The following is a 15,162-nucleotide window of genomic DNA, read 5'->3' as shown; positions in this document are numbered from 1 at the left end:
GCAGAATTCCTTGCTATGGATTTGTAAACCCACAACAAATACCAACCGACCTACATCAAAATCCTGAACAAGAATAACCTCTTGTGATAAGGCAGAACCAAGGAAGTCATACTAATCTGCGTGCAACAGCTGAAGAGTTCTGTCCTTCTGAAAGAGAAACCACTGTCGGTGAAAGAAATGCTACTCAGACTGAAGTAAGTCCTGAGTTGTGTGAGAGAGAGCAGGATCAAATGAATGAGATGGATGAAGCCAAAGGGGAAAGTGAAGTTAGAAGATCAGAAAGAAGGGGGAGACGGACAGAAAGACTAACATATGAGTCACTTGGCCAGCCATCATACATTTGTTGGAATGTAGGTACAAACTCGTTGCTATTCACGCAACCTCTTGCAATGACACAGGGTTTACTGCCATTCCCCTATGTTCCATGCACTCATCTCTATCAGCCAAGTTAGTCATCTCTTCTACAGTGAGATTCACACAAGAAACTGTAAATGTCAGGAGACATTCTTTTAAGTGAGGGAGAGTGTAGAGGGTTGAAAACATGTAGTTATAAGTGAACGAAAAGACCAATTAAGTGTATAGCGGGAAAATAGACACCCCAACTTCATTTTCTTTTATTTTTCTATCCTTAATTTCTCTAGTAATAAATCCTTTAGTGTTATTTCAGTTAGTTTGCACTATTCCACATCCAGCCGCTAGGGGGCGTCTGCCGCATTGGTGGCATAGAGGAGGTTTATGGGCACACAGAAGAAGAATAAATCTTCCTGTTGAATGCTAACAGAAGCTCAACGTGTGTGTCTCATGTTTTCTGTGTCATAGGTCAGTAAAGAGCATCACACGTTGAGAGGACTTTAACCACATTACCCTCAGCCCCTCCATGGTTGCTGGGTAATAGTACCATGTCAGTCCTCATAATAAGGTTTTGACAACTACATGCCTGGTAAAACATCAACTGACTATGAGGAAAAAAAGAGTCAAAACTGGAGCAGAAAATCTGCATGCTGCCTGTAATTTTTGTTTTTCAAATTATATCTTTTGTCACAAGTGGTCATTCGCTAGTATGGTGATTTACAGTGAGACTGGGCTTGTGTCAGAGTATTTCTTAATCCCTCAATGGGGTTTTTTAGGTATCTAAGCTACTGCTGCCTAGAAATATTTCTCCTGATTTGCTCATCCTCATTCAATAAATTGCCAAATAAATCTTCAACTAAGGGAATTAAAGTCAAGCTACAGACTTTGTTACCACTATTTTTGCTTTAGGTTAATATTGTGTTGTGCACTGATGCCCAAATTTGGCCTTTTAAATGTAACGTCACCCCGGCTTGGCAACTGTCTAATGTGTTCTCTGCTTACAGGTGCTTGTTTTTTTCCTGCACACTTTTTTAAATTGGGCTGCACAGTGGCGCAGTTGGTCCTTAGGTGAATGAGTGTGTGCATGGATGTTTGTGTGTTGCCCTGCGATGGACTGGCGACCTTTTCAGGGTCTATCCTGCCTCTCGCCCATAGAGTGCTGGAGATAGGCACCAGCTTCGCCACGACCCACTATGGAAGAAGTGATATAGAAAATAACTGACTGACACTTTTTTAAATGTTTCTCAGTGTTGGTCATTGGAATGCTACAAGCTAAAACATTATAGAAAAGAAAAGGCCCTATAATGTGACAGATTCAAATGTGTTACATTTTATTTTTATAGCAAGCATGAAATAAAGCATTGGTGTATTGGAACTGACTGAATGTGTTTACATATAAGGAATCATCAGCAACTATTATTATAATTTTTTTGTAATTTTATTTAAAAAAAATAGAAATATATAAAGAAATTGAACTGCATGTCTGTTGTCCTGAGGATTTCAAAGAAACAACATATTTTGATGTTAGAAGATGCAGACAACCAATGGGATGTTGGCAGCACCTGTTACATCTCCTGATTGCCAAGCAGCAAAGAAACTGCCTAAGCAATCAGAGTGGCTCTTTGGTTAGCAAAGTCTCAATAGCACTCAGACTCCAGTCTCTTCAAAAAACAGAGTGCTGTGTTGAGAATTAAAATCATGTACTTTCATGCTATTAGTTTAGTTTGCATGTGGGAACATTAAACTGAGATTTAACATGAGAGAGCCTTGAGGAGAGATCACAGCAGGAGTCAGGATGGAATAAGGGTGAAACAGAGGTTAGGAGGTTATCGGCAGCTGCAAGCAGTAAAAGGGACAATAAAGCAATAAATGTCAACTTTTGGGCATGGTATAGATACCACAAGGGAGCTTGGCTGATTGACAACACCGGACTGCATAAGGGAAGGCACAGTCAGTAAGCTTTGAACTAGATGGTATAAAAATATTCTTGCAGCTGTGATGAGGGAGACATCAGGGTAGAGACAGCCATGCTTTGCTGAAACCTGCGATCTCTCCGTAAGGCCTTACGTAATTTTCTTTCTTTGTGTTATTCTGTATGGTTTCATTTTGCATTGAAAATCATTGGACTTATTATCTTCCAAATTAAACTTGTGTTAATCTTAATTTCCTGCTCTTCATCTGTTCTTGCTCACGACATCCGGACTGGGAGAGGTTGAGGCCGCAAGGATATCAGTGATAGCATTATTATACCTCAACAGCTCTTTTGCAAAGGAATATTTTGCTTGTGGTATATAAACAAAATCATATCAGTGTAGAATTAGTTTTAATAATTTACTACTCAAAGAATCAAAGAAGCTGAATGTGTGCTGAAATGTATTTTTACATGAACGCTGGATCATGCCACTAAATTTTCACATTTTATTATTCACAACTTGTCACATAGCTTTTTCAGGATCAACTGCATCACCAGACATCCTTAGTTTTATGTTCTGCTCGACTTATTCAATAGACTTCAAAGGAAGTAATTCAGTCTCTATGCCAGACACTCAAACATGCAGCAACATTTTAAAGAGTGAAAATGAGCTGTCAAAGACCGCGTAGAAACTATTCAAATCAAGAGTAGAAAATAAGAACTTCATATCAAACTAAATACTAAAATCCTTTTCTCACAAGCCCTAGAGTGGAGGTGGCTATGATGGTAACGCTTTTCTCAGCTATAATTTGTCATTATTTAGGCTCTGCCAGCCTAGAGCAAAATCATTTACCAGCAGAAGGAGCTGTCGTTGTAGAAAAAAAAAGCTAATATCTGTCAGAGCGATCAAGATTTATTGTGCTATTAATTGTTGAAGAGCTTAATGTAATAGAGTGAGAGAATAATTACCAGCAGCCACCTGATAATTAATGCACAGGCAGGCGTGCAAATTATTAAGCAGATTCAACACAACCTCATGTGCTAGTTTGTGGTTTGAGGAGGGTACATATGCTGCTTTGCAGCTGAAATCATGGTGTTCACACTCTGCCCACTCTGCTGTTATGCCATGACATGTTACTAGACCATGTGAAAAATGCTTCCCCATCTGGCCTTGGAGATTAGATATGCTCTTTGGTCGATCACTGAAATACTGCAATCATATTTACTACTGTGGTACTTCAGGGTTTGTGAGTTCATTGCAAATTCTTTAACTTTCCAACTTAATCAAAACAGCGACAACCAATCATCAATGATAAATTCGGAAACCTACTGTTTACACAAGGAGAGATATTATATTTGTTTGTACACTGACCTGACCCAAGAGCTCAGGCAGACCCAGCACTTGTCCTGTGAACACTCCCAAGCAGATCAGGATGGAGTTGAACTGGCCAATAGAACCTCTGATATGCTTTGGGGAAATCTCTCCCAGGTACATGGGGAGGGCACTAAGAGATATACCTGGAAAAAAAAACAAGTGAACAACAAAATCCCCTTAAAATAAGTAAAAACAATTAGTAACTCATAAATAACAAAAAATTATTTATACTAGATAATTACCCAATGACATATTCATCTCTATAGTCTTTGTAGATTTGTACATCAACTACATTAGAGGACTTTTAGAAGATCAATTCACACACAAAACTAGAGATTCTATTAGGTTTTAGTTAGGTTTACAGTTTTAGTTACGTAGAAAAGCCATGCATGATTATCCAGTATGGAAGCTTATTTTTGTATGCTGTTTGTTTTATTTTTATTGCAGTTTTGAAACCTTTTTGTTTTGTTGTGAAATGATGTGAGTATAGTTCCTATACTGCTGTTAGTATGAATATGTAAGGCATGGTTGTATTCAAGTCATTCTCTGATTAAGTGCCGTTGTTACAGTTTTCCTCCACGGTTTAGGGAAAGATATCAGAACAGATGGTGATTAGAGCTTCGCTGCTTTCTGATCACCACTGAATTCATATTTGATAAGCAAATTATTTTGCACATCTGCCAATCTTATTACTTTTGCCTCTGGATAAAGTTGCATCAAAATGCTATATTTACTTACTTCATTTGAACCTCATTTTAAATTGTTTCACTTTATTTATGCAGAAACAATTAGTTCTAGTCTTTGTAAAGATCCTATTTTAGACTGCAGCATTTTGTAAGAAAATTGAAAGTGTTTCACTGTAGATGTGTCCAGTCTCTCAGGTGCAGACATCTGTTCACCTGTGATAAAAGTCTCGTACAACAAATGTTTCAAGCTAAACACGTTTGTGGTACAAGTACACTAAGTTGGATAAAAACATGCTTCCTGGATAAGAACTTACATAACTCTAGTCAAACTAAATCACTGGTCTACTAACACCCCAGATAGCTGTAGTAAATGTTTAGACGGAAAGGGTACTCTGTTTCACTGTGAATGCAACTGTCCAAACTTACAGTAGTACTGGAAATCGGTCATGCGAATCCTGTCTAAGATTGTTGGAGAAAATGCACCTATTGAGGAAAAATGTGTGTCTTTGGTATATACCCACACAACTGTGTTTTTAGCACCTGACAGTTAAAATGAATTGACTATGGTCTCCTGCAGGCCAGGTGGTTAATATATTTGCACTGGAAAAAAATGGAGACCTGTGATCATAATGATTTTGAGACATTATGATCTTATGTTAACAGTACCTCTATCACTTGCTTGTTCTGTAAAATAAAAAATAAAAAACATGCTTCCATAAGTGCACACTAACCAGAGTTCACCCCCACAATGATCCGGCCAATGATGAGCATCTCAAAAGATCTTGACACTTCGCCCAGTGACAGCAACACAGCAGCTATCACAGCAAAGCAGTTATTCAGCAGCAAGGTTCCCTTTCTGAAAGACAGTAAGACGGTATAGATGTGACACTATATGACAAATAAAATATAAGAACATCAGCTATGTAGACATGATGGCAATGAAGTCTGCATACAATTCTAATCCAGTTATTAAAAGCCATTTGTTGAAACATCTGCAGTGCTTTGATTGTGATAAAAGAAGGAGCATATCTAACTCTGTCAAAACATTTCCGCAAGACATTCAAAAGAAAGAACAAGCAGGGGTGAGAAGACTAGAGACAGCCTTTGTGAAAAGAAAAAAAAGAATAACTGTATTTTTTTCTGACTTTAGAATCACAAAAAAGGGGAAGAAAACATTGAATGTGAATGATTCTTTAAGGCCAGCAAAGCAGACAAATGTGCTCATGTAGGAGGCCCCTCATGTCAAGTGGATGAAGAACAATCCACAGAGTATCCATTCAAATTGATTTGTCCACATACCCAGAAAAACTGAAAGCTAAACCATTCATTTCTGAATAGATGTTTGCATGTCACTGTGCATAGAAATCAAAAATGAGCTGATGATCAGCCTGTTGGCCAGAGGAATTATCAAATTAATCATGGTGTGGGTACAATGACACCCCCCTGTCTGCAGAAAGTCCCCCTCAGAAAAGCCAAATGTGTGAATAAATTGGGAGTTTTTGTTCACATATGGTGCTACAAAGAAATTTCCACTAACTCTGGTTTCAGGCAGCTCTTGCGGACATGTCATGAACTCCACTTTATCAAAGAGTTTATCAGCTAAAAGGGCCACCAAATTGTTTAAGCCACAGAATTTCAGACATGCATGTTAACTTCCCTTTCCATTTGCTACAGCGCAAACTGAGACAGACCCTCATATTTATACCCCTTCCACACCCAAGAAAAAAACGAAATTTTTCTTTAAAACATCCCAGATTTAAAATGTATACTAGTAGGTGACTCTTTTTAGCGCTTGGAGTCCTGACATAATTACTGAGTAATCTTAAATTAAATCCACCCGTACAAGCTGTATCATTACACGTTTATCTGTCAGCAAACATGGTCATGGAATTATTTATTATTTTTGGCATTACTGAGTGGGGATCAAACTCATATTTTCTATGATGGTGAGTGAGGCCTGATAAATTCAACATGAAATCAAGAAAAGTAAAAGCAGCAGGAAACTGAAGTTGGTTTCCTTGTATGTTTGTGATATAAAAGAAAAGACAAATTAACAGAGAGGTTTGTTCATATATGATTCATAACCTCATTTATAAAACATTACGTTCCGAAAAACGTAGAAAATTGGTTTTCTTCAAAATGCCCTCTAAGTACGCCTCTGAATGTCAACAAAACGAAGCAAGCTTCATGGATATGCATGAACTCCTCTGCATGCACAAAAGCCTGTTTTGAAAAGATATAACCATTTTTGAATATGAAATTTAAAACACAAACTTTGAGATGAGACTATACAAGTTAAAAGACAAAAACAAAAGAATCCTAAACTAAAATCACCTAATGTCAGGGGTCAAAGGAGTAGATGCTCATTCTAACTGCTGCTGCAGAAATGCATATTGTCTCAAGGGAAGCCTCATTTACATGATAGCAGAGATGGGGAACAAACAACTAATAATGCTGTTTTCATATCATGTCTTCATTATGACAAAGAGATAAAAAAAAAAAACATTAACTTCAGCTTTACTTTGAAACTTTTAATGAACCCCTTGGTGACTTTTTTAGAGTAGCTTTCTTTTTGGTCTCTGCATGTGTCTTCCTTTGCTATTTTATATTCACCCTGACATCTGAATGTCAGCCTCTACAGGATATCCAGCTGGACCACAGATGTCTAGCAGGGAATACAAAAGAAAAAACGTACATCTTTAGTCGAGACAAGAAACTTTCTGAGAAAAATCTGAGGTGAATCTTAGGGTGTTGGAATGGCCTCAAATAGTAGAAAAGAATTAAAGAATCATGAGATGAGAATCATGTATGAGATTCAGAATTATTTCCCTGCTGTGACACTGACTTCCTGATAATTAGTGGATATTAGATTCTTTTGAACTGGAATTATTTTTTAAGCACAGGGGTGATTTTGTCTGAGTCTGTCCCTGAAGGGTGCAGGACACACAACTCTGCACACAAAGGGTGTGAAACTACCCCGCTTGCACAAACCCTGAGAAACTCATAACACTAGCTGTGAGACTGGATCACAGTGTGCAGAATAGGTTGTCAAAGCACTACTAGTAGATCAAAAATAACTCATTTTTTTCTCCATTCCTCCCTAGTACACTGCTCAAAAAAATAAAAGGAACACTCAAATAACACATCCTAGATCTGAATGAATGAAATATTCTCATTGAATAGTTTCTTCTGTACAAAGTTGAATGTGCTGACAAGAAAATCACACAAAAATAATCAATGAAAATCAAATTGATTAACCAATGGAGGCCTGGATTTGGAGTCACACACAACATTTAAGTGGAAAAACACACAACTTTGATCCAACTTTGATGTAATGTCCTTAAAACAAGTCAAAATGAGGCTCAGTATTGTGTGTGACCTCCACGTGACGGTATGACCTCCCTACAACACCTGGGCATGCTCTTGATGAGACAGCGGATGGTCTCCTGAGGGATCTCCTCCCAGACCTGGACTAAAGCATCCGCCAACTCCTGGACAGTCTGTGGTGCAACATGATGTTGGTGGATGGAGCGAGACATGATGTCCCAGATGTGCTCAATCAGATTCAGGTCTGGGGAACGGGCGGGCCAGTCCATAGCTTCAATGTCTTCATCTTGCAGGAACTGCTGACACACTCCAGCCACATGAGGTCTAGCATTGTCCTGCATTGGAGGAACCCAGGACCAACCGCACCAGCATATGGTCTCACAAGGTGTCTGAGGATCTCATCTCGGTACCTAATGGCAGTCAGGCTACCTCTGGCGAGCACATGGAGGGCCATGCAGCCCTCCAAAGAAATGCCACCCCACACCATTACTGACCCACTGCCAAACCGGTCATGCTGAAGGATGTTGCAGGTAGCAGATCGCTCTCCACGGTGTCTCCAGACTCTGTCACGTTTGTCACATGTGCTCAGTGTGAACCTGCTTTCATCTGTGAAGAGCACAGGGCGCCTGTGGCGAATTTGCAAGTTCTGTTGTTCTCTGGCAAATGCCAAGCGTCCTGCACGGTGTTGGGCTGTGAGCTCAACCCTCATTTGTGGACGTCAGGCCCTCATACCATCCTCATGGAGTCGGTTTCTAACCATTTGTACAGACACATGCACATTTGTGACCTGCTGGAGGTCATTTTGCAGGGCTCTGGCAGTGCTCCTCCTGTTCCTCCTTGCACAAAAGCGGAGGTAGTGGTCCTGCTGCTGGGTTGTTGCCCTCCTACGGTTTCCTCCACGTCTCCTGGTGTACTGGCCTGTCTCCTGGTTGCGCCTCCAGGCTCTGGATACTACGCTGACAGACACAGCAAACCTTCTTGCCACAGCTCACATTGATGTGCCATCCTGGATGAGCTGCACTACCTGAGCCACTTGTGTGGGTTGTAGAGTCCGTCTCATGCTACCACGAGTGTAAAACACCACCAACATTCAAAAGTGACCAAAACATCAGCCAGAAAGCATAGGTACTGAGAAGTGGTCTGTGGTCCCCACCTGCAGAACCACTCCTTTATTGAGTGTGTCTTGCTAATCACCAAAGATTTCCCCCTGTTGTCTAATCCATTTGTACAACATCATGTGAAATTGTTTGTCAATCAGTGTTGCTTCCTAAGTGGACAGTTTGATTTCACAAAAGTTTGATTTACTTGGAGTTACAGGTCCTTCTCAAAAGATTAGCATATTGTGATAAAGTTCATTATTTTCCATAATGTCATGATGAAAATTTAACATTCATATATTTTAGATTCATTGCACACTAACTGAAATATTTCAGGTATTGTCTTATATATTATTATATATAATATTGTCTTAATACAGATGATTTTGGCATACAGCTCATGAAAACCCAAAATTCCTATCTCACAAAATTAGCATATTTCATCCGACCAATAAAAGAAAAGTGTTTTTAATACAAAAAACGTCAACCTTCAAATAATCATGTACAGTTATGCACTCAATACTTGGTCGGGAATCCTTTGGCAGAAATGACTGCTTCAATGCGGCATGGCATGGAGGCAATGAGCCTGTGGCACTGCTGAGGTCTTATGGAGGCCCAGGATGCTTCGATAGCGGCCTTTAGCTCATCCAGAGTGTTGGGTCTTGATTCTCTCAACGTTCTCTTCACAATATCCCACAGATTCTCTATGGGGTTCAGGTCAGGAGAGTTGGCAGGCCAATTGAGCACAGTGATACCATGGTCAGTAAACCATTTACCAGTGGTTTTGGCACTGTGAGCAGGTGCCAGGTCGTGCTGAAAAATTAAACCTTCATCTCCATAAAGCTTTTCAGCAGATGGAAGCATGAAGTGCTCCAAAATCTCCTGATAGCTAGCTGCATTGACGCTGCCCTTTATAAAACACAATGGACCAACACCAGCAGCTGACACGGCACCCCAGACCATCACTGACTGTGGGTACTTGACACTGGACTTCTGGCATTTTGGCATTTCCTTCTCCCCAGTCTTCCTCCAGACTCTGCCACCTTGATTTCCGAATGACATGCAGAATTTGCTTTCATCCGAAAATAGTACTTTGGACCACTGAACAACAGTCCAGTGCTGCTTCTCTGTAGCCCAGGTCAGGCGCTTCTGCCGCTGTTTCTGGTTCAAAAGTGGCTTGACCTGGGGAATGCGGCACCTGTAGCCCATTTCCTGCACACGCCTGTGCACGGTAGCTCTGGATGTTTCTACTCCAGACTCAGTCCACTGCTTCCGCAGGTCCACCAAGGTCTGGAATCGGCCCTTCTCCACAATCTTCCTCAGGGTCCGGTCACCTCTTCTCGTTGTGCAGCGTTTTCTGCCACACTTTTTCCTTCCCACAGTCTTCCCACTGAGGTGCCTTGATACAGCACTCTGGGAACAGCCTATTTGTTCAGAAATTTCTTTCTGTGTCTTACCCTCTTGCTTGAGGGTGTCAATAGTGGCCTTCTGGACAGCAGTCAGGTCGGCAGTCTTACCCGTGATTGGGGTTTTGAGTGATGAACCAGGCTGGGAGTTTTAAATGCCTCAGGAATATTTTGCAGGTGTTTAGAGTTAACTCGTTGATTCAGATGATGAGGTTCATAGCTCGTTTAGAGACCCTTTTAATGATATGCTAATTTTGTGAGATAGAAATTTTGGGTTTTCATGAGCTGTATGCCAAAATCATCCGTATTAAGACAATAAAAGACCTGAAATATTTCAGTTAGTGTGCAATGAATCTAAAATATATGAATGTTAAATTTTCATCATGACATTATGGAAAATAATGAACTTCATCACAATATGCTAATATTTTGAGAAGGACCTGTATATTGTGCTGTTTAAGTGTTCCCTTTATTTTTTTGAGCAGTGCACTTCGCAGAGGGGTAATAAATCACCAAAAACCCATTTTCACATAATAACTGTGCTCTTGGGCTGGAGACAACAGGGAGAACACAAGTGTGGATATAACAACATCTTGGCGTTTAATAGGACAAGCTGTCTTGGGGAAAAGGAGGGGACAAAACTCACAATTGTAGCAGTGTAGGACACAAGAAATATGCTGTTTTTTTTAACAACTGGTAAACTGATTCTACATTTTTAAAACTGCAACATGAGCACTTATGACTGAAAAACCTGGAAAAATAAACATCAGTGGGTAAGGATTCTTATCACATTTGCATTCAAACATTCCCTAAAAACCTGACAAAGCAAAAAGGTAGTGCACACAATTTCAGACACAACGAATTAACTTTAGCATCTGCCAAGAAATAAGTGATTCATCTGACCTATGCCAGCACAAAGTAGGAAGAAGGGTGAATAAAGGCTCATCTTGAATCTGTCAAAATTCAATGAGGTAAAACTTTGTAACAAGCCTAAAAAAGTAGCCATGGATGTAAAACAAAGGATTTTAGAGGTGAATGTAAGGCTGCACTGAGGGGCCAATTTCAGAACTCAATCGCTTCAGCTTTACTGTACATTTATTTAAAAAGACGTATGTACAAAAAAGAAATTGGTTAACGAAGTGCACACTCGCATTCTGCCCTAAATAAAGATTTTCTGATGCTAGTACATCTGCAATACTGGGATGTTTTTCTTACATTTCCCACAAAACATGCCTCTTGCTATTTAAAGCTGATCAAAAACATGCTATGTATACAACATTAAACTGAGTCTGTCTATGTTTTCATCACAGAATATGCTCTTTATATCAGATGGATTACAATCTTTAGCAAATAAAATTGTTAAGTGTACAGCATGCATTTGTTAGTCAGTCATTTTCTACCACTTATTCCATAGTGGGTTGTGGGGGAGCTGGTGCCTATCTCCAGCAGTCTATGGGCAGGAGGCAGGGTACACCCTGGACAGGTCGCCAGTCCATCGCAGGGCAACACACAAACAACCAAGCACACACTCATTCATACACCTAAGGGTGATTTAGAGTGACCAATTAACCTAACAGGCATGTCTTTGGACTGTGGGAGGAAGCTGGAATACCCAGTGAGAGCCCACGCATGCATGGGGAGAACATGCAATCTCCATGTAGAAAGACCCCAGGCCGGGAATTGAACCCAGGACCTTCTTGCTGTAAGGCAACAGTGCTACCAACTGCGCCACCATGCAGCCCAGCATGCATTTGTATTCCGCCTAATTTACTCTGATGCCAATAAATGCAATCCAGTGAATTCATTCTTCTGAAGTCACCTTATTAGTAAACAGAGCATAAATGCAACTGTGAAGGCCTCAGAGGAACATTAGTGAACAAGCAGCATCATGACAACTAAGGAACAAAGCAGACATGTCAGGGAGAAGGTTGTGGAGGGATTAAAAGCTTTGGATATTTTTACAGAGCACTGTTCAATCCACCATCTGAAAATGGAAAGAGTATAGTACAACAACAGGCCAGGCAAGGAAAAGATTAATCAAGGAAACAGCCAAGGAGCCCATAGTAACTCTGGAGAAGCTGCAGAGATCTACACATTTGATGGGAGAATCTGTCAACAGGACAAGTATTAGTTAACCCTAATAGAAGAGTAGCAAGTAAAAAGCTATTTTTAAAAGAAAGCCATAACACTTTACCTTTAAAGTTTGCCACAAGTCATGGAGAGCAGAAGCAAACACTTGAAATATAGCGCTTTAGTTAGATGAAGCTAAACTTTTGAACTGAACTTTTTGACCTGCACGTGAAACACTCCACCCTCTCCATGAATCATGGTGTTGGTATCATCATTATGTGGGAATGCTATTCTTCAGCAGAGCGAGGGCCGATAGGAAGAGGGGTGGTGCTTAGTAAAGGACTGGAAGAACACCTGCTAAAAAGTTGGAGACCGGGTAGAGGTTCATCTTCCAGCATAACATAAACCTTAGAATACATTCAGAGCTACAATGGAATGGTTTCGCTCAAAGCATTCTGGAGTGTTAAAATGGCCCAGTAAAAGAACAGATGTTCACAAGCCAATATGACTGAGTTTGAACCTGTCTGTAATTGTTTCAAAGAAGGTGCAGACAGACCCTAAAACACTTGCAATTGTTACTACAGGAAAAAGTAGTTGTAAAAAGTGTTGACTCTGTGGCCATGAAAACAAATGCAGGCCATTCTCTTCATAATGTATTCGTAAAAGCTTTTGAAAGCATATACAATTTTTTTTACCACTTCCCAGTAAAGCACAACTTAGTGCTACTTTGTCACAGAAAATCTTAAAGAAATACACAGATGTTTGTTAGCACAATGTCACATGTAGTATAATCGGTTTTGGAGCGGTCCTGCTGTGACTTTGTAGCTGTGAGGTGTGTCTGGAACCACATGAGGAGATGCTGTGAGAAAAAAAAAACACTTTTACACACTGACATCTGATGCAACTCTGCATCATGCCGTATGTAATAAGTACTCTGCAATCCTTTGATCGACACTGGATTCTGCTGAATGGTGATTCTGTCTCATCAGTTATACAATCAATAATTTAACAGACTTGGTTTACGCAAATTCTCTGACCAATCTACAGTCTGACCCTGGAGTGAACTTACTCGATAAGTGTACTCCTGGAAAAAATGTTTTGAATGTGAATATTTGTTTTAATGGCAACAGCAAGTTGTTGGAAAAGGGCGTCACTCTCTTTATAAAACTGATCGGCAGCTATTTTCATTTACCTAAGACAATTGTTGATGTCTTTCCTTGTTAACACTGTATGAAAGATCTGGTCGAGCATCAATGGTTGGCAACACTTCAAATTCAACAGAGGTGCTCCCACTTACTTATGCTCAATTAATCAAGTGCATTTCAGAAACATAATGTTGCTTCAACTTATTATTTTGATTCCAGTAAAAGCCTTAAGGATGTTCTTCATGTCTTATTGAATAACTAATACCACAATCATGCTCTGAAATATATAACTCAAAACTGAAAGAGGCCGCACTTTTCAGTATAATTTTATTTTACTCACCGTCCTACAACTATAATTATCAAAGAGACGGACAGAGCTCCAAGAAGGCCTCCGATGGCAAAGATGGACACAGTTATGGACCACAGAAGAGTGGATGTCTCTGGAGGAATAGGTTCCCCATACCTCTCAATCCAGGTCTTATTGTAGAAAGCTTTAATGTACTGCAAAACACAAGAGTGTATAGATTCAGTTATTTGTCAGATGTGTCATAAAAACTACAAATAAAAGTATGCACAAAGTTTAAATCGAAAATTATAATAAACAACAGCAACACTAATAATAATACTGTTCATTGCACGTTATGTGCAGAATGTTAATGACAGCAGACTACCCATCTGAAATGAACATGTTCAGTTTGACCTCTTGTAGACAGCAAAAGTCATTTTAAACCAACATTGTATGTATGAAAAGTAGTTAGCATCCCCCTCTCCAAGGTTTTATATACATTTTCGACAAGCTCGCAGTGATATTACATCCTTCTACTGTTATGATTCTGGCACATCTGCTCTACCCTGTCTCCCTGGCTGCAATCAGCAGATTAGATGCACCTGGTGGCTGCTGCAGTGTAGTGCAATCTGTGGAATGCCAAGCACCTGTGTCTTCCCTGATATATACTGACTCTGACAAGCAGACGATGCCAGATTTTTGAAAGCCATTGTGTGAGTAAATATCCAGCGTTCCTTCCTGTCTGATCATTGTTCTTGACCTTGCCTTGCCTTTTTGGATTTATGCCTCTGCCTGCTCCCTGTCGGAATATTTGGATTCTGGTTGTCGACCTTGTTTCCTGCATCTGGTTTATGCCTCTGCCTGCCCCTTGCCTGACACCTCTTGTTCCGATCGTTGACCCTGTTTCTGTCCTTGGATTATTGAGCCAGCCTAGCCCTCGGATTATTCAGCCTGGAGTCACTTCTTACCTGTGCTGTGGAGATCACCGCCTGCCGACCACTGAGGTTTCCCCTCTGGGTTTCAAGTTCCACGCAAGACAAAAGCAGGTTAGTGGCTTTTCTGATCCCTGCAAAATCTGGAGAGACTACAAGTCACTAATCCCTCTTTCTGCCTCAGTGATTCCTGGAAACTGTGAGGAGTGTTACCTGTCGCGGCGGCAATCCCCGAACCCGGTGGTGGACACCGGCAGTAAGGGACACTGTCAAGCTGAAGAAGGAGTCCTATCGGCTGTGGTTGGCTTGTGGGACTGCTGAGGCGGCTGACGGGTACCGTGGGGCCAAGCGTGCTGCGGCCCGGGCGGTGGCAGAGGCAAAAACTCGGACCTGGGAGGAGTTCGGTGAGGCCATGGAGAAGGACTACCGGTTGGCCCCGAAGCGATTCTGGCAAACCGTCCGGCGCCTCAGGAGGGGGAAGCAGTGCTTCGCCAACACTGTTTACAGTGGGGGTGGGGAGCTGCTGACCTTGAATGGGGACATTATCGGGCGGTGGAAAGAGTACTTCGAGGATC

General features: G+C 40.8%; 1 protein-coding gene across 4 annotated transcripts in view; it reads right to left on the bottom strand.

The window, feature by feature from the left end:
• Positions 1-15,162, bottom strand: part of slc2a9l2 (solute carrier family 2 member 9, like 2) — a 195,884-nt gene that overhangs the window by 158,766 nt on the left and 21,956 nt on the right. For all 4 annotated transcript variants that reach the window (XR_007035272.1, XM_047346454.1, XM_047346453.1 and 1 more), the window contains exons 5-7: positions 13,710-13,870; positions 5,056-5,180; positions 3,636-3,781 (exon numbers count right to left, since the gene is read on the bottom strand). Coding sequence is in view for 3 of the 4 variants with exons in the window: in XM_047346454.1 (XP_047202410.1) it covers positions 3,636-3,781; positions 5,056-5,180; positions 13,710-13,870 (432 nt within the window). In the remaining variant the exon portion in view is untranslated. The remainder of the gene's footprint in view (positions 1-3,635; positions 3,782-5,055; positions 5,181-13,709; positions 13,871-15,162) is intronic.

Source organism: Girardinichthys multiradiatus, chromosome 20 (genome assembly GCF_021462225.1).
Source record: "Girardinichthys multiradiatus isolate DD_20200921_A chromosome 20, DD_fGirMul_XY1, whole genome shotgun sequence".
Lineage (NCBI taxonomy): Eukaryota > Metazoa > Chordata > Actinopteri > Cyprinodontiformes > Goodeidae > Girardinichthys > Girardinichthys multiradiatus.
This window is presented reverse-complemented; position numbering and strand designations above follow the sequence as displayed.